The following is a 14,839-nucleotide window of genomic DNA, read 5'->3' on the forward strand; positions in this document are numbered from 1 at the left end:
TGAATAAAACTTATTATTTAATATGTAGTTCGAAGTTTCCTATAAAGTTTTATTGGATAATGCCTGATTAATCATCATAACCTTTTATTAATATTTTCCCACATTACATACAGATATTAAATCATGCATATTTCATGGCCCTTTACTTAAATCATGCATTTGATTTGGCGTGAATTGTATATCGTAAAAAGGTTTAATTTGTTGTCCCTTTTCCCCTCTACTCTTGGGGTCTCCATGGAAGTCAAACTCGTGATGATTTATGTACGAGAACCGTGAGGACGATAAGTTCAGGAAAAGTAACTCAAGACGCTTTTTCTATATGAACACGACGTCGGCGCGGGACGACATCTGTAATCCTAGCACCTCCATCAATTAATATTAGTTGTTTGCCGTAATTGAATTAATAATCAGAATGAGTTATTAGGTTATCCGAGAATTAATTAACATGTTGTATTGAATGAATTTAATTTGGTGGTTCACATTAGAGACGTACTTATGAAAAAGCTAGTCTTCAAGATATGAAAACTTACTCAATTAGTAAGCTAAAACTTGATTTTTTTCCATGATTTCTTATAATCAAACAATATTTGTCCCATTATACTGATTAGCAATTGGATGTGGCACGTTACGAAACTAAGGTTGTGTACAGTCATATATGACCCATAACCAATGGACACGTACGGTGGCATGGGGATAAGTATGTGTTTTCTTTTAATAATTAAATAAATAACGTTGTCAAATAATTATTGCTTTTTCAATAATTGATAATTATTGTTTTTTTCAATAAATGATGTTATATGGGATAAGGAGAGACAAAGGTCTGCAGAGCAAGTTACGGGCATTCCACACACTAATGATTTTTTCCTCCAACCGGACATGACTATATGCGTAATTTTATAAAATTATATTATATTATGTGGTGCCTTTTCTTTTTTCTTTTCTTTTTGGCCAAATTATAATTCTTCGACCGGATCATTACGTCATTAATTTAAAATATGGACATCCACTAAGTATTAGCCCTGACACACACGTAAAATTTGTCTATGAAAAATATGATTGGTTAATTGTATCATATCCCGTGATTAGTAAATCTTAGTTTTATATCTATTATATATAAAGATCTATGACTCAAGAGAGAGATGGGCAGGCAGGGGTGATATGATCCATGTTTTCACCTTACATGCTTCAGGTCAATTATTCCACCTTTTTTAACATTAAACTATAATTTTGTTTGTATAGAAAAAGGTCATTGCCAGAGCTGATGGTTGATGACTTTATCATACCCAATTCCGACAATATATGTCATTTTATTTGTCAAAAAAAAATTATACTTTGGATCCAGTTGGCCATATTTATAGATATACTATAATATAAGTTAATAGATCTTGAATACGCCATGTCTCGAGAAATAAAAAATTATGGCATCGGGTAAGGCATGCGAATATCACCAAAGTAAATTGATTAGTATAAATGCGAATGTTACAATTGCAACTTGTTCGCGGTGAGAAAGGTTATAATCTTACCTCATTTTTCTGTAAGCAATGTTTTTTTTTTCAAGGAATATTATCTATGCGGAGAAAGGTTTTGATCAAGCATGCATTATTGTTTTTTTTTGGGTTGAAATGCATTATTGTTATGGAATATTTGTTTTACGGGATTATGATCAATGTGGATATCCATGATCTTATCCTTATTGCCGGCAGCTCAATCATACTTCGAATCGACACGTGCTATTATTCATGGCATATACTGACACAGAAACAATGTATATTTCGTATATAGATGGAAGTAATATTAATACATTCTTTTAGATTATATATATGCTCGGATATACGTAATTACTGGGACTAAAACCTTCATCTATCCTTTTCGTTTTTTTTCCATATTTTTGTTCATCACTTTTGTTTGTCCTGCTATATTTTATTTATACCAGTAATAAAATAGGTAGAAAAATTTGCACCGGGCATGCATATTTATCTATGAACATGAGGACCTTGTCGTGCAAGATATATATATATCGAATAAACCTGGTCATCTAAATTACAAATACGATTGGTAATGACTCTAAATTGGAAAAATATGGTATATGCATGCTGTGATGAACCTAGACATCAATTAATACAATTATTCTATTTTAACTATGAAGATTCTTTTCTTCAGATACTAAAATAATATAATCACTAAGCTATATACTACGATGAACCTGGACATTTACAGCCTGACCTTTTCTTTATCTTTCTTTATTTTTCATGAAAATGGTCATACAAAAATTATTATTATTGAGTGAATCATACAAAATTTAATTTACGAAATAAAGAAACAGCAATTCCACCCAAAAATAAATAATAAAAGGTAGCAATAGTTATAAATTTTTATTTCTTTTTTTGGTTGAGTAATTATAAGTTTTTATTTCATGTATGCACATGGGCTGCCATTTTAGATCTTTCCATTTCCCTTTTTTTAACACCCCCTCATTTTGATTGAGACCGGGAGCACTTGATTATAGAAAAAAAAATCTAAATAATGAAAGGAGGAAGAGATAGAGCAATGCCGAGATCATAGTGATATGATGATCAAAATATGAGTAGCTGTTTACCCCCCCCCAAAAAAAAAAGATTAAAATGCGAATGAGTCACATCGTTAATTGAAAACTCGTTTTCTTTTGGTAGGATTAATTGAAAACTTTTTAATTCGCACTGATATGTAAACTCGATATTGACTTTGCCGGAATAAGATGATATATACTTTCACTTAAGTGTTGAACAACCATCATATAGCTGATGTGGTTGATCGCTAATCAAGACAATAATTCTCTATTGGTAGGTAAATCCAGCAAGTTGGCTACTACTTTTTTTTTTTTTGGGTAAGTATGGCTATTACTTTTATGTTATTCTTCTAAGTTGGACCCATTTGTCATTTCATCATGATGAAGGTCCACGAAATGATGTCTGCCCTTTTGCTTGCATTGATCGATCAGTTAGCCTTTTTAGTTTCTTTAAGCCGAATGTTCAATAAGATTCAGTGTCTAATATGGTAATATAAGTTTGAGAGAACGTAAATTAATGTTTTGTAAGTTTTTTTTTCCTGGTTATAACTGTGCAAGAAAAGACCAATAGACAGTACAGGAATATAAGAGAATTTACAAGGAAATGAACATCGCAAACCGCGACGGCGAAAATCGAATATGAAATATCCAATCCGAGCCATCCTTTGATTAGACAAGTGGAAACACCTAGACAGTCCTAATAAACATGTATATGCAAATGGAATTGTACGGAGAAAGTTATGGGAAGTGCCGTGGACCCATAATGGCCCGGTAACGAACATCCCTTGGATCACGAGTATGTTCAATATTGGCTCTAACAAAGGAGTGGGGCAAACTAGGGCGGTAAACCATGTGCATGGTTCTCCCTAATACGGTAAGGGAACTTCTCTCTCAATCTCATGCACAGTCGTAAGAGATCACACGACCACATAGATACAAAATCAACGCCTCATATATATATATAGATGTATGTTATAAGATAGACTGGGTTAAGTGGGAGTGCTGAGCAAAAAGGTATTAAGCTGAGGCTGATTCCAGAGAAAGCCACTCTCTCTCTCTCTCTCTCTCTCTCTCTCTCTCTCTCTCTCTCTCTCTCTCTCTCAAGTTGCTTTTCGTTTCTTTTTCTCCCGGAGATTCTGAATCCTAGAGCATCTGCACTTTCATTACCCAATTCTTCGAGAAAAAATAGGAAAAGGTCAGTAAGTCATTGTTCTTCCATCTCTCTAATCCCATCCATTACTACACATTTGGTATGTCCTCCTCCAACTCCTCCAAATGGATTATTTCCCTTGTCTTCACCGGGCGGACTTTACCTGCACCACAGGGATTCGGCCAAGCCGAACATGAGTTGGTCTCATCGGAAAAAGAAAAAATGAGTTCTGGGGTCCTTGTTGCAGGAATGGTTTCAAGGCAGTTTATGGAAATTTCCGGGAATTGATTAGAATTGGGTTTTATTTCTCGGATCATGATCGATCTTAGTTGCTGTTAATTCGACCAAATTGCTTTACTTGCACGTCATGTCTAAGCTGGCATTATTTCGCTTTCCATTTTTTCCATTCGAAAACATGTATCCCTAGCCATGGAAACTCACCATAACAATGGATCCTTAGCCATGGAAACTCACCATAACAATGCCAAACTCGAAAATTCTCCACTATATATGTTACTTGTTCCGTCCTCCACGAATCCTACTGAAGTTTTACTGTAGAAAACTCAGTTACCAGTTATTTATCTGGGATTTACTTCAGAAAGTTAGAGAAGATATGAAGAATTCAGCTTCGGAGCAGAGCTTCTACATCGAGAGCGAAGAGGAAGACGAGGAGAATGTCTACGGGAATGTCAGCAATGAAGGAGATGGTAACGATTCCGATTCATCTGCTTCTTCGACTGAAACCCCTCAACAGAACAAACCCGGCTCTCACAACACTTCCTGGCCTCAGAGTTACAGGTCCGTAGTCCTTTCTCGGAGCGCTCTTTCCTTGGATTCTTTCTCTGCATAAAAGATTCTATGGTCTTGTTCTTTCCATTGCAGGCAGTCGATTGATTTATACAGCAGCGTGCCATCGCCGAATATTGGGTTTCTGGGCACTCCAAGTCTACCGAAGATCAGTGGTTCTTTCCTGTCTTCTTCTCTCACGAGAAGGCGTACTCCTGAGGTATTGTCCTCCGTGATAAAGCCGCTGTTGCCGGAATCGGAGGAGCAGCCACCTCCCCCACTGCCACATGAGCGGCGGAGCTCCCACAGTCTCCTTCCCCCTCTCCCGAGGAAGACTTCAGTCCGGAAGGATGAGAAGCCGTCATCCAAGGTCTCGCACGAGGTCCCGATTCCCCGGCAGAGTTCTTATGGACAAGCTGTTCTAAATGGTACACCCCCGAGTCCCTTTCATTCTCTTTCTTTCGGCATTCAAAGAACAAATGAAAGCAATTGGTACAAATTATCGGTATGATCTCCTGCAAAACGGTATTTACATCGACTTTGGGTATCATTGATATATTTATGGCTTAAGTGAGTACGAAAATGTTCCAAAAACCAATTACGCCCTCCAAACAATAGAGAGTATGAGCTATTTGATCGATTGAACTTGTCAAAATAGTATTTTCTGATTTGAATTCATAAAGAGTTTGAGTTTATTATCAGTAAAATAAATTGGTTAAAATTTTGAGTTTCTTGATGAGATAATGAAGTATCCTCAATTTTAAGGATAATGATTAATTCTCGTCAAAATTGAGCTTTGATGTTATGAAGCGAAGGGCTAACGCATGAAGAATGAGATAGGGTAGGGATTACCATGGGACGTGAGATGGGCCCTACTACTGCAATCGAATAAAGAATAGTAACTTGTCTAATTGTTGCCACTTGCCGTCTTAGGATCCCTTCAGAATCAACCAACCAATGGCCCTCTGATCTATCGATCTAGTCGACCTTTCACCTCAATTCACTTGGACAATATATAGTAACCTATCAATCATGTGGGTCTAAAATATTTGCAGAGCCCACATCCTCATTCACATCCAAAACATTGGTTTCAGTTTTTTGCACAATGTCAACATCATAGGGCCCCTAACTCAGTATACAATCGTCTATCAGTAGATATAATCATGCAACAGAGCAACAGTTTTGGTCTCATGTGATATCCCGGTTCAATTATGTATACATGTGACGCCAAAATTCATAAACTAGCTGTGTCACTAGTCACTACATTACATTTCGATCTTTTGTTCAAAACGATCTGCTCAAAACTTACAAAGTTCTTTGTCTCAGAGAGATCGTCCGTAAACCATTAATATTTTTGTGATAACAATAATAATTAGGCACTTCATTTGTATGGATCCTATGTAGATGAAATGGTCTAAGACAGACCTAATATTTTACCTTTCATGCCATAGAAGTAAATGCGTATGCACGTTTCTTTTAATCTGTGCCGATTAGAGGGAAGTAGTTAGATTGTCACCGCGAGACAACTCCGTATTTCGACTGTCATAAACTACGCACTTGATAACCACAAAATCTGTTTCGGGTAATGACATAAATCCCTGGTACAGATGTGTCTGCTTTTGTGGTAAGACAACGGGCAGAACATAATCCAAATTCCAGCTAATGTGAGCTTCATGTCGCCGCATATTCTACTATCTATCCTGCGATTCCATGTTCGATTTTCAAGATCTTTGTCTCTGCCTTTGATATGTATGGACAACTAATTCTTGCTCACCACAGGATGGAGATATTTTAATGACATATGGTATTGGCCAATGTCGTCTAGTCCATCAATTTTCCATATATAGCACATGGTACACATGGAAATCGACTAAGCAACAAAATTCACATGTTCCAGTTTCAGCCTGTGGATCTGTCTTACAATACTACTTTATATGAATGAGTTATTTGGAATGGATCAAGATATATCGATGAACTCGGACATGCGTGTTTATTGTAGCAGTGGGCAATCTTGTCTTTGGTTTTAGAGTTGAGTAGAGTTGAATTTTGGTTTTAATTGATTTGTAATGATTATATTGTTGAATTATGAGGAAAAATATGAAAAAGTAATGAATAGTTGAGAGAAATTAATGATTGTGTTGTTGAATTGTGAAAAAAGTAATGAATAGTTAAGAGAATTTAATATTAAAAATTGAATTGAATGATTAAAAAAATTGAAGAAAAAATTGAAGATAAGTAAAGTTAAGTGAAGTAGAGTGGAGTAGAGTTAAAATTTGATTGTAAAACCAAACGGGCTACTCTCTTGGTTAGGATCTTGAGGTGGGGCGGCTTGTAGCTCTATGTTAATATGAAAGATGAAAACTTTCGTTGCAACCATTTTTGTCCATTCAATTTACGCTGCTGATAGAGCAGTACATATCGTTGATCTTATACAGTAAACATAGTGAACTGAGCCAGTCGTCGAAATTTTTCGTTCGGAAATTCCATGTGAAGATAATTGTAGGTTTTTCTCATGATCCAGTGATCATTGAACTTAAAGAACTTTATCTAATTATGCCTTTTAATTGAATAGGAATGAATATACTATGCGGAGTGGGCATACTTTCGACTCCCTACGCAGCCAAGGAAGGAGGATGGGTCGGCTTGTCCATTCTGTTCATATTCGCTATGCTTTCGTACTACACGGGTATCCTCCTGCGGTACTGCCTGGACAGTCAGCCTGGGATCGAGACTTATCCCGACATTGGCCAAGCAGCGTTTGGGACCGCTGGTCGGATCGCCATCTCGGTATGTCTCCCTACATCTACTTTGTCATTCCTAAAATTCCACTTTTAGTAACGTTCTGACTGTGGTTTCTCTTGTTCTTCTCGTCTTTGCTGCGCAGATTATACTTTATGTAGAACTATACGTAAGTACAGTTATCTTTCTTTCGAAACTTATTGGGCAATGCTGCTTCTGTTTGATCGCTCATGGACAAAGGATCATGTCAGACTAGATATCCACATGACAATTACTCGACGTTTTCAATGGACTGATTGTAATAAAATGGCAAATGAATAAACTCTGCTTTACCCCGAAAAAGATCAGAAAACTTTGCAGCTAGTGATTGATGTGATAGAGATGAAAAGTCCCAACATTCATACAGTTGTATAATATTGATGGAAAATTCAAAATTATATCACCACTTTAAATTCCGGATGGAGTGTAGAACTTATGGGATACGTCATTCGACTGCCAAGCAGGCCTGCTGTGTGGAGTACATTATTTTGGAGAGTGACAACTTGTCATCGTTGTTCCCAAATGCTCATATCAATGTGGGTCGGTTCGAGTTGGACTCTCACCATCTCTTTGCACTGATGACTACTCTCGCGGTTCTTCCCACTGTTTGGCTTCGGGATCTCAGTGTCCTGAGCTACATTTCTGGTAATGGAACCTTAAGAGACTCCTTAGTTATCTTCAACGTTTTTTTTCCCTAAAATATCTCAGTATGAGTGACCTTAAATAAAACTGGATCTGATAGATAACATATACACTTCCGTGCTTTCGGATGTCTATGCAGCTGGAGGAGTTGTAGCATCTGTTTTGGTTGTCCTGTGTTTGTTCTGGGTTGGTCTCGTTGACAAGGTCGAGTTTCACAGCAGTAGCACTTCAACCCTGAGCCTAGCAACCCTTCCAGTGGCCATTGGCCTATACGGTTACTGTTACTCGGGCCATGCTGTATTTCCTAACATATACACGTCGATGAAGCAACCAAGTCAATATACTTCTATGCTCTTGACAAGGCAAACAATCCGTACATCCTAACCTCCAGCTATAGGATAATGGGTTTTTGCCCTCTTTCATTGCAGAAAAGCCTAACTATGGTGGCTTCATTTCTGTGCAGCTTCGGGATTTGCACGTTGATGTATGCTGGAGTTGCAGTAATGGGGTACATGATGTTCGGGAATATGACTCTCTCGCAGTTCACGCTTAACATGCCTCAAGAATTGGTTGCCTCGAAGATCGCCATTTGGACCACGGTATTGTATTATCAGTCAAATCGCTGCTTATAAGATGATTCCATCCCTCTCTGGCCCCTGGTCCCTAAGCTTCTTGTTTCCGATCTTTGCAGGTTGTTAACCCATTTACCAAATATCCTTTTTCCAGGAAACATATGAATCAGTTCTCTGGTTTCAATGATTGAATGATTTTTCTTTGCTTGCTTTTAGTAATGATGTATCATGTCTCTGTTTGTGATGTGTATTTCCTTGACTGAGAATCACGTATGCTCTGACAATGTCCCCTGTCGCGATGAGTCTTGAAGAGCTGATCCCGTCAAGTCACTTGAAGTCCCACGTGTATGCAATCGCCATTAGAACAGCACTCGTGATCTCGACTTTAATTGTGGCCCTCACTATCCCATTCTTTGGTAGGGTTCCCCTCATCTACCCCCTTACAGGAACATCTTCTAAACCGTCATAACATGAATTCTCGTTACCACTTCAGGTCTGGTGATGTCGCTGATCGGATCTTTATTAACAATGCTTGTGGTACGTCTTGACTTCATTTATCACCAATAGATTCAGTCGTTTGTTAATTCTTCCGAAAAAAGATTGTTTGCTTCAACTTCTCTGCCAAATTATCGCAGACATTGATACTTCCATGTGCTTGTTTCCTAAGCATTTTGAGGGGGAAAGTCACGCCATTTCAGGTATGTAACAGACATCTTCTTTAACACTAGCATCCCATCCACTGCTATCTGCAATTTTTCAAGGAGCTTAATTAATTTCTTTCGTCTTCGCAGGGAGCGCTGTGCTGTGTGATTATCCTCGTGGGAGTTGTATCATCTGCTTTTGGGACATATTCAGCTCTTTCAAAGATCATCGAGAATTTGAGGAGCTGAGGTTTCAGTCTCACAGATGACCGTATTATTCTTCCGAGTCCATGAGAAGAGGTGTTGAGCTAATATATGAAGTGGACTCTAGATTGTGAGGTTTCGGCTTTCCAAACTTCAATTTCGGGATAATAATCAGTTTTTGTTCGTCCTAGTTAGTATCACGTGTTTCATTATCAGCTTGAATGAGAAATGTCTCCGTGTACTAGTAGCTTCTAAGAGGTCCTGCCAATGGATACGAGTCACACAATAATACTTTTTTCTATCACAAATTCTCGAATTATTGACAAATCAACACTATCTTGATCCAACTAAAGCAGTCGTCATTTTATGGGATGATTTCAAACCAAATGACTTATCACGGTTTCGGGGTTTCACGATCGACTTAATGGTGGAATACCCAAACCATGACAAGTCGAAACAAGCAATCCTGGTACTTAGAAATATCAGGAATATCAATAACTCCTATCATATTTTCTAAGCCTATCTAATATCAAACTTAGAAATTCCGTTTAATTGAAGCTGCAAATTCACCAAAGAAGATGTAATGCAGTGACGCGCGAATTCGCCGTATAGTGCCTTTTATCAACTATTAGGATATGAGCCTCCTTATAACCGAAAAAAAGATGAAGCTGCAAATCCCATTTACATTACACTCAATTACCCAACAAAGCACGCTGACGTAAACACTATCAGTCAGTCTTTTCTGTGCCTGCCTGCCTGTGAGCCCCCAACCAAACATGCTGTCCGCTATAAGACTCTCCTCGTCCACTTCCCCCCCAACCTCAAACCCCACGAGGCTTCCACCCGACCCATCTTGTCGTTTCCTCCAAATCTCCAATCCTCTGCTCTGTTCTTCATCATACGACCACCGGTTCAGACCTCAAATTGTGGCCCTGCGTGCAGTGAGTCGAGATGGGTGGTCGGTCAAACAACTCAACAACTCGCCCATGTTGATCGAGCTCCAAAACCCATTGTCGAGAGCCGCTTCGGTCGGGTGATAGTGGAGACGTGGTAGCTCGAGGAATTAATCATTGTTGTCTGTTATGAATGTCATGGCTATCAATTGGTTTCTTCAAGTCGAAGAAATTTGGGCTCTTTTCGTTGGCCATTTCTTGATTATTGAGATTTTCAGTTATTCCGTTTCAATTGTTTGAATTTGGACCATTCCTTAAAAACATTGTCTGGATTGGAAGCTTTGGGTCTCCTTTTGGTCTGCCTGTTGACAGTTGACTTGCCGGAATACCATGAAACTAACATATCTGTCTATGGAGTCTAAAGCTATTGATAGCATCTACGAGGTTGCAATTGAAGGGATCCGTAGAATGCATCAGATTTTGTTGTGGACTATAGGAAATATTGCTTGTTATAAAGATTTCTTGTTCATTCCATGCACCGATCTCAAAAGACCATGTTTGCCTCGAAATGGACGTGTTTTGTTTTCCTCTGCTTCGTTCAAAAAAAAAAAAGGCTGAAATGCTGAATGTGGATGGATATCTAGGATGGCAAGTTGGTGCAGGAAATGCATATATCTGAAGCCGAAGTTGGAGAAGTTAGCTGCAGATTACTACTCAAGGTTAGATTAATCTTTTTTCTTTTAGCCATTTTAGTAAGATAACCCATAGTGTATCATAGAGTCTATAAATAGATTTTAATCGCTTTGCCTCGTCTTTCCTTGAGTTGACGTTTCTCCTGAGAAGTAAAAGGATTGCATGTTCTGCTAACTGAAAGTACGTGGGAATGATTTTTTGCCTTCTCGGAGAATGACACTTAATAGGGATCGCATGTTTTCTTAACCAAAAGTTAGAAAATGACGCTGTATGATGCTACAAATTTAACTAACCTGAAGTTGATGTGTGAGTTTCGAGTCTTGGAAAGGCACATGCCCCTCTTTGTTCGCCAAAGTAGATATGACCTCGCTCAAGTGAAATAAACTCTTGTTGATTGCCTAATTTTATTCAACAAGGAAATAATCAGCCTTCGAACGTTACAAGACAATAATAATTCAAAAGATTACTCGTAAGAGCAAGGATGACAAGAAAACATACTTGCGTTTTCTTCAATTGTCCTCCAATGACCTTGCTTTTAGAGGAATGCTCGCTACTCGCGATGTCGATGAGGTTGAGAACACCTTCAACATTTTGTTTAGTTCTCTGTCAAACAAAAAAAGATTAGATTTGATGAAAGATAATAAAAAAAGGGACTAATTAGATTTTTTTTTGAGAAAATGTCAAAATTTTGGTCAGAGCTTTGAGAAGTTGACCAAGTAAGAAGTGTTGCTTACCTCATTAACTCCAGAAACTCGCAAGGTGAAAACAAAATGACTTCTAGAAGATTGTTGATTCATCCGAGTTTTTCCAATAAATCTGAAAAATTGGTACAAGTACAGGTGAAGTTCCAAATCTATGCTCAGTCTATTGAAATTGGCTTCTATGCAAAGGACTAGTCTTATCAGTCACCTCTTCATAGCAGCCAGTCTTAAAAGATTTGATACTTCATTCTCGGTGTAAACATCAACAATTGTCAAACCCGAGACTTCAATATTTCCATATTGGTCATGCTTGATCTCATATCGTTTTGGAGGAGCACCCATTTATACAACAATGGCATATGATCTCTTTGGAGCCAACGAGTCAAAGATGTCTTCTTTATAGATTTCCAGCATTAAGATATGCAATTGAGTTTGCAACCGTTATTCAAAGTTCAATCGCAAGTTTATAACATAGGACAATTCATTTCATTTCAAGCTTGACCTCTTCCATTTAGGTACTCTCCTAGTTCCTTTTCTCAATCATTTCTTAAAGATATCCAAATTCTAGCATAGACCTACTACAAGTGAAATTAAGGAATCAACAACTCAACAAAATTTAGCTCCATAGGACCCTTCAGGTATCGATTAAGAAGAACAAAGGTGGAACGCTCAAATCCTACAATTTGGTAGCCTAACTATCTAATACTTTTCACTTTTCCATAGAATGGACATGGACATGACTAAGAAAAAGGCCAAAGAAAATAAAATAAAATATGTTACCAAATTACTAGAAAAGCAAGCTCCAATAATAACTAATGAAGTCAGTAGAAAGTTCAACATAACAAACTTCTTCCATCCAAACAACCAACATCCGAAAACCAATTAAACCAAAAGATTACTCGTGAGAGCAAGGATGACAAGAAAACGGACTTACATTTCCTTCAATTGTACTCTAGTGACATTGCTTTTAGAGGAACGCTCTCTAATCGCGAGGTCGATGCGGTTGAGAACAAGTTCAACATTCTGTTTAGTTCTCTGTCAAACAAAAACACATTAGATTTGCCGAAAGATAATTAAAAAAGGGGCTCATTAAATTTTTTTTGGAGGAAAGGTCAAAATTTCGGTCCGAGCTTTGAGAAGTTGACCAAGTAAGAAGTGTTGCTTAGCTCATTAACTCAAGAAACTCGCAAGGTGAAGACAAAATGACTTCTAGAAGATTGTTGATTCAACTGATTTTTTCCAATAGATCTAAAAAATTAGTACAAGTACAAGTGAAGTTCCAAATCTATGCTCAGTCTATTGAAATTTGTTTCCATGCAAAGGACTAGTCTTTACAGTCACCTCCTCAGTCTTAAAAGATTTGATACTTCATTCTCGGTGCAAACATGAACAATTGTCAAACCTGAGACTTCAATATTTCCATATTGGTCATGCTTGATCTCATATCGTTTTGGAGGATCTCAGAGTCTATAAATAGATTTTAATCGCTTTGCCTCGTCTTTCCTTGAATTGATGTTTCTTTCGAGAAGTAGAAGGATCGCATGTTTTCCTAACTAAAAGTAAGCGGGAACGACTTTTTGCCTTCTCGGGGAATGACACTAAATAGGGATCACATGTTTTCTTAACCAAATGTTCAATGAAGAGATAATTTTTTTCTTGATCTTTAAGTTAGAAAATGACATTGTATGACGCTACAAATTTAACTAACTTGAAGTAGATGCGTGAGTTTCGAGTCTCGAAAAGACACATGCCCCCTCTTTGTTCGCCAAAGAAGATATGACCTTGCTAAAGTGAAGTAAACTCTTGTTACCTAATTTTATTCAACAAGGAAATAATAAGCCATAGAACGCTACAGGACAATAATAACTCAAAATATTACTCGTGAGCGCAAGGATGATAAGAAAATGTACTTGAGTTTCCTTCAATTGTAATCTAGTGACCTTGCTTTTAGAGGAACGCTCGCTACTCGTGTGGTCTGCACAACGGTGCTGTATGATCTCATTGGAACCAACAAGTCAATGATGTCTTCTTTATAGATTTCCAGCATTGACACCTGCAATTGAGTTTGCAACCGTTATTCAAGTTCAACCACAAGTTTATAACATAGGACAATTCTAATTCATTTCAAGCTTGACCTCTTCCATTTAGGTACTCTCCTAGTTCCTTTTCTCAATCATTTCTTAAACATATCCAAATTGTAGCATAGACCTACTACAAGTGAAATTAAGGAATCAACCACGCAACAAAATTCAGCTCCATAGGACCCTTTAGGTATCGATTTAGAAGAACAAAGGTGGAACGCTCAAATCCTACAAGTTAGTAGCCTAACCATCTAGTACTTTTCAGTTTTCCATAGAATGGACATGATTAAGAAAAAGGTAGAACAAAAGAAAATAAAACATTTCACCCAATTACTAGAAAAGAAAGCTCCATCAATAACAAATGAAGTCAGTTGAAAGTTCACCGTGACCAACTTCTTCCATCCAAACAACCAACACCCGAAAACCAATTAAACTTTACAAATATAAAGCAAACAAATTTCGACGACGAAAGTGGGGGAGATTGTCAAATCCGACATTTTTCACTCACACACACACACATACTATATACATGTTAGAGTTATTAGGTTTGCTTGAGAATTCAAGCCCGGAAGGCCCTTAGTATTTCTTGCTCAGCCCATCAAGTCCAGTGCCAATTTGATTTACATTACGCAGTTTATTTTAATTTTTTGTAGCTGTTTTGCTTGAGCTGCTCACATGAAAGAAATTAAGACAGATTTTGTAGGGACAACTTAGGTTATGGAGCAAAACCAATTATAATTGAATAGAAAACAGTCTAAGTTGTCCATTTCTTCTACTAATGCAAGAAGAAGAGTTTTTACCTTAATATTTAACTTCCAACCCTGTGAGAGCATAGAGTGCTTTGTCTGAAATATTTGATCGATACAACGAGGTATCAGACCCTTCTCTTCCGAAGATTATGGCTTTCCTATCATAGCATAGGTTTTGTCCAAACCTGTTTGCCCATGAGCAAACATATAAACTTGGGACACATAGGGAAAGTTCAATCTGCATTAGTATTTTTTTTTTGCAAAAAGCAAGTAGCATGTAATAAAGGATCAAAGATCCACCTTATGGCCATCAAGAGCACTTTGAACAAGCTAAAAAATTTCCAAAAAAAACTTCCGACCTTATCGAATATGAAAGAAACTTTTTGCCCTGAATATAAGAAGAA

At 37.5% G+C, this 14,839-nt stretch overlaps 1 protein-coding gene across 2 annotated transcripts; it reads left to right on the forward strand.

Moving 5' to 3' along the window:
- Positions 1-3,446: 3,446 nt before the first annotated feature.
- Positions 3,447-9,637, forward strand: LOC116188466 (amino acid transporter AVT1C). Of its 2 annotated transcripts, none has more exons than XM_031517848.1 (13): positions 3,447-3,559; positions 4,294-4,493; positions 4,578-4,909; positions 7,054-7,268; positions 7,366-7,389; positions 7,724-7,904; positions 8,041-8,263; positions 8,365-8,500; positions 8,593-8,612; positions 8,744-8,889; positions 8,967-9,010; positions 9,109-9,171; positions 9,265-9,637. In XM_031517848.1, the coding sequence occupies exons 2-13, from the start codon at positions 4,309-4,311 to the stop codon at positions 9,361-9,363; spliced, it is 1,668 nt and encodes a 555-aa protein (XP_031373708.1). In that variant the 5' UTR covers positions 3,447-3,559; positions 4,294-4,308; the 3' UTR covers positions 9,364-9,637. The 2 variants fall into 2 exon arrangements, with proteins under 2 accessions (XP_031373708.1, XP_031373707.1); XM_031517847.1 differs by lacking the exon at positions 3,447-3,559 and adding an exon at positions 3,604-3,740.
- Positions 9,638-14,839: the final 5,202 nt, after the last annotated feature.

The sequence above is a fragment of the Punica granatum genome, chromosome 8 (genome assembly GCF_007655135.1).
Source record: "Punica granatum isolate Tunisia-2019 chromosome 8, ASM765513v2, whole genome shotgun sequence".
Lineage (NCBI taxonomy): Eukaryota > Viridiplantae > Streptophyta > Magnoliopsida > Myrtales > Lythraceae > Punica > Punica granatum.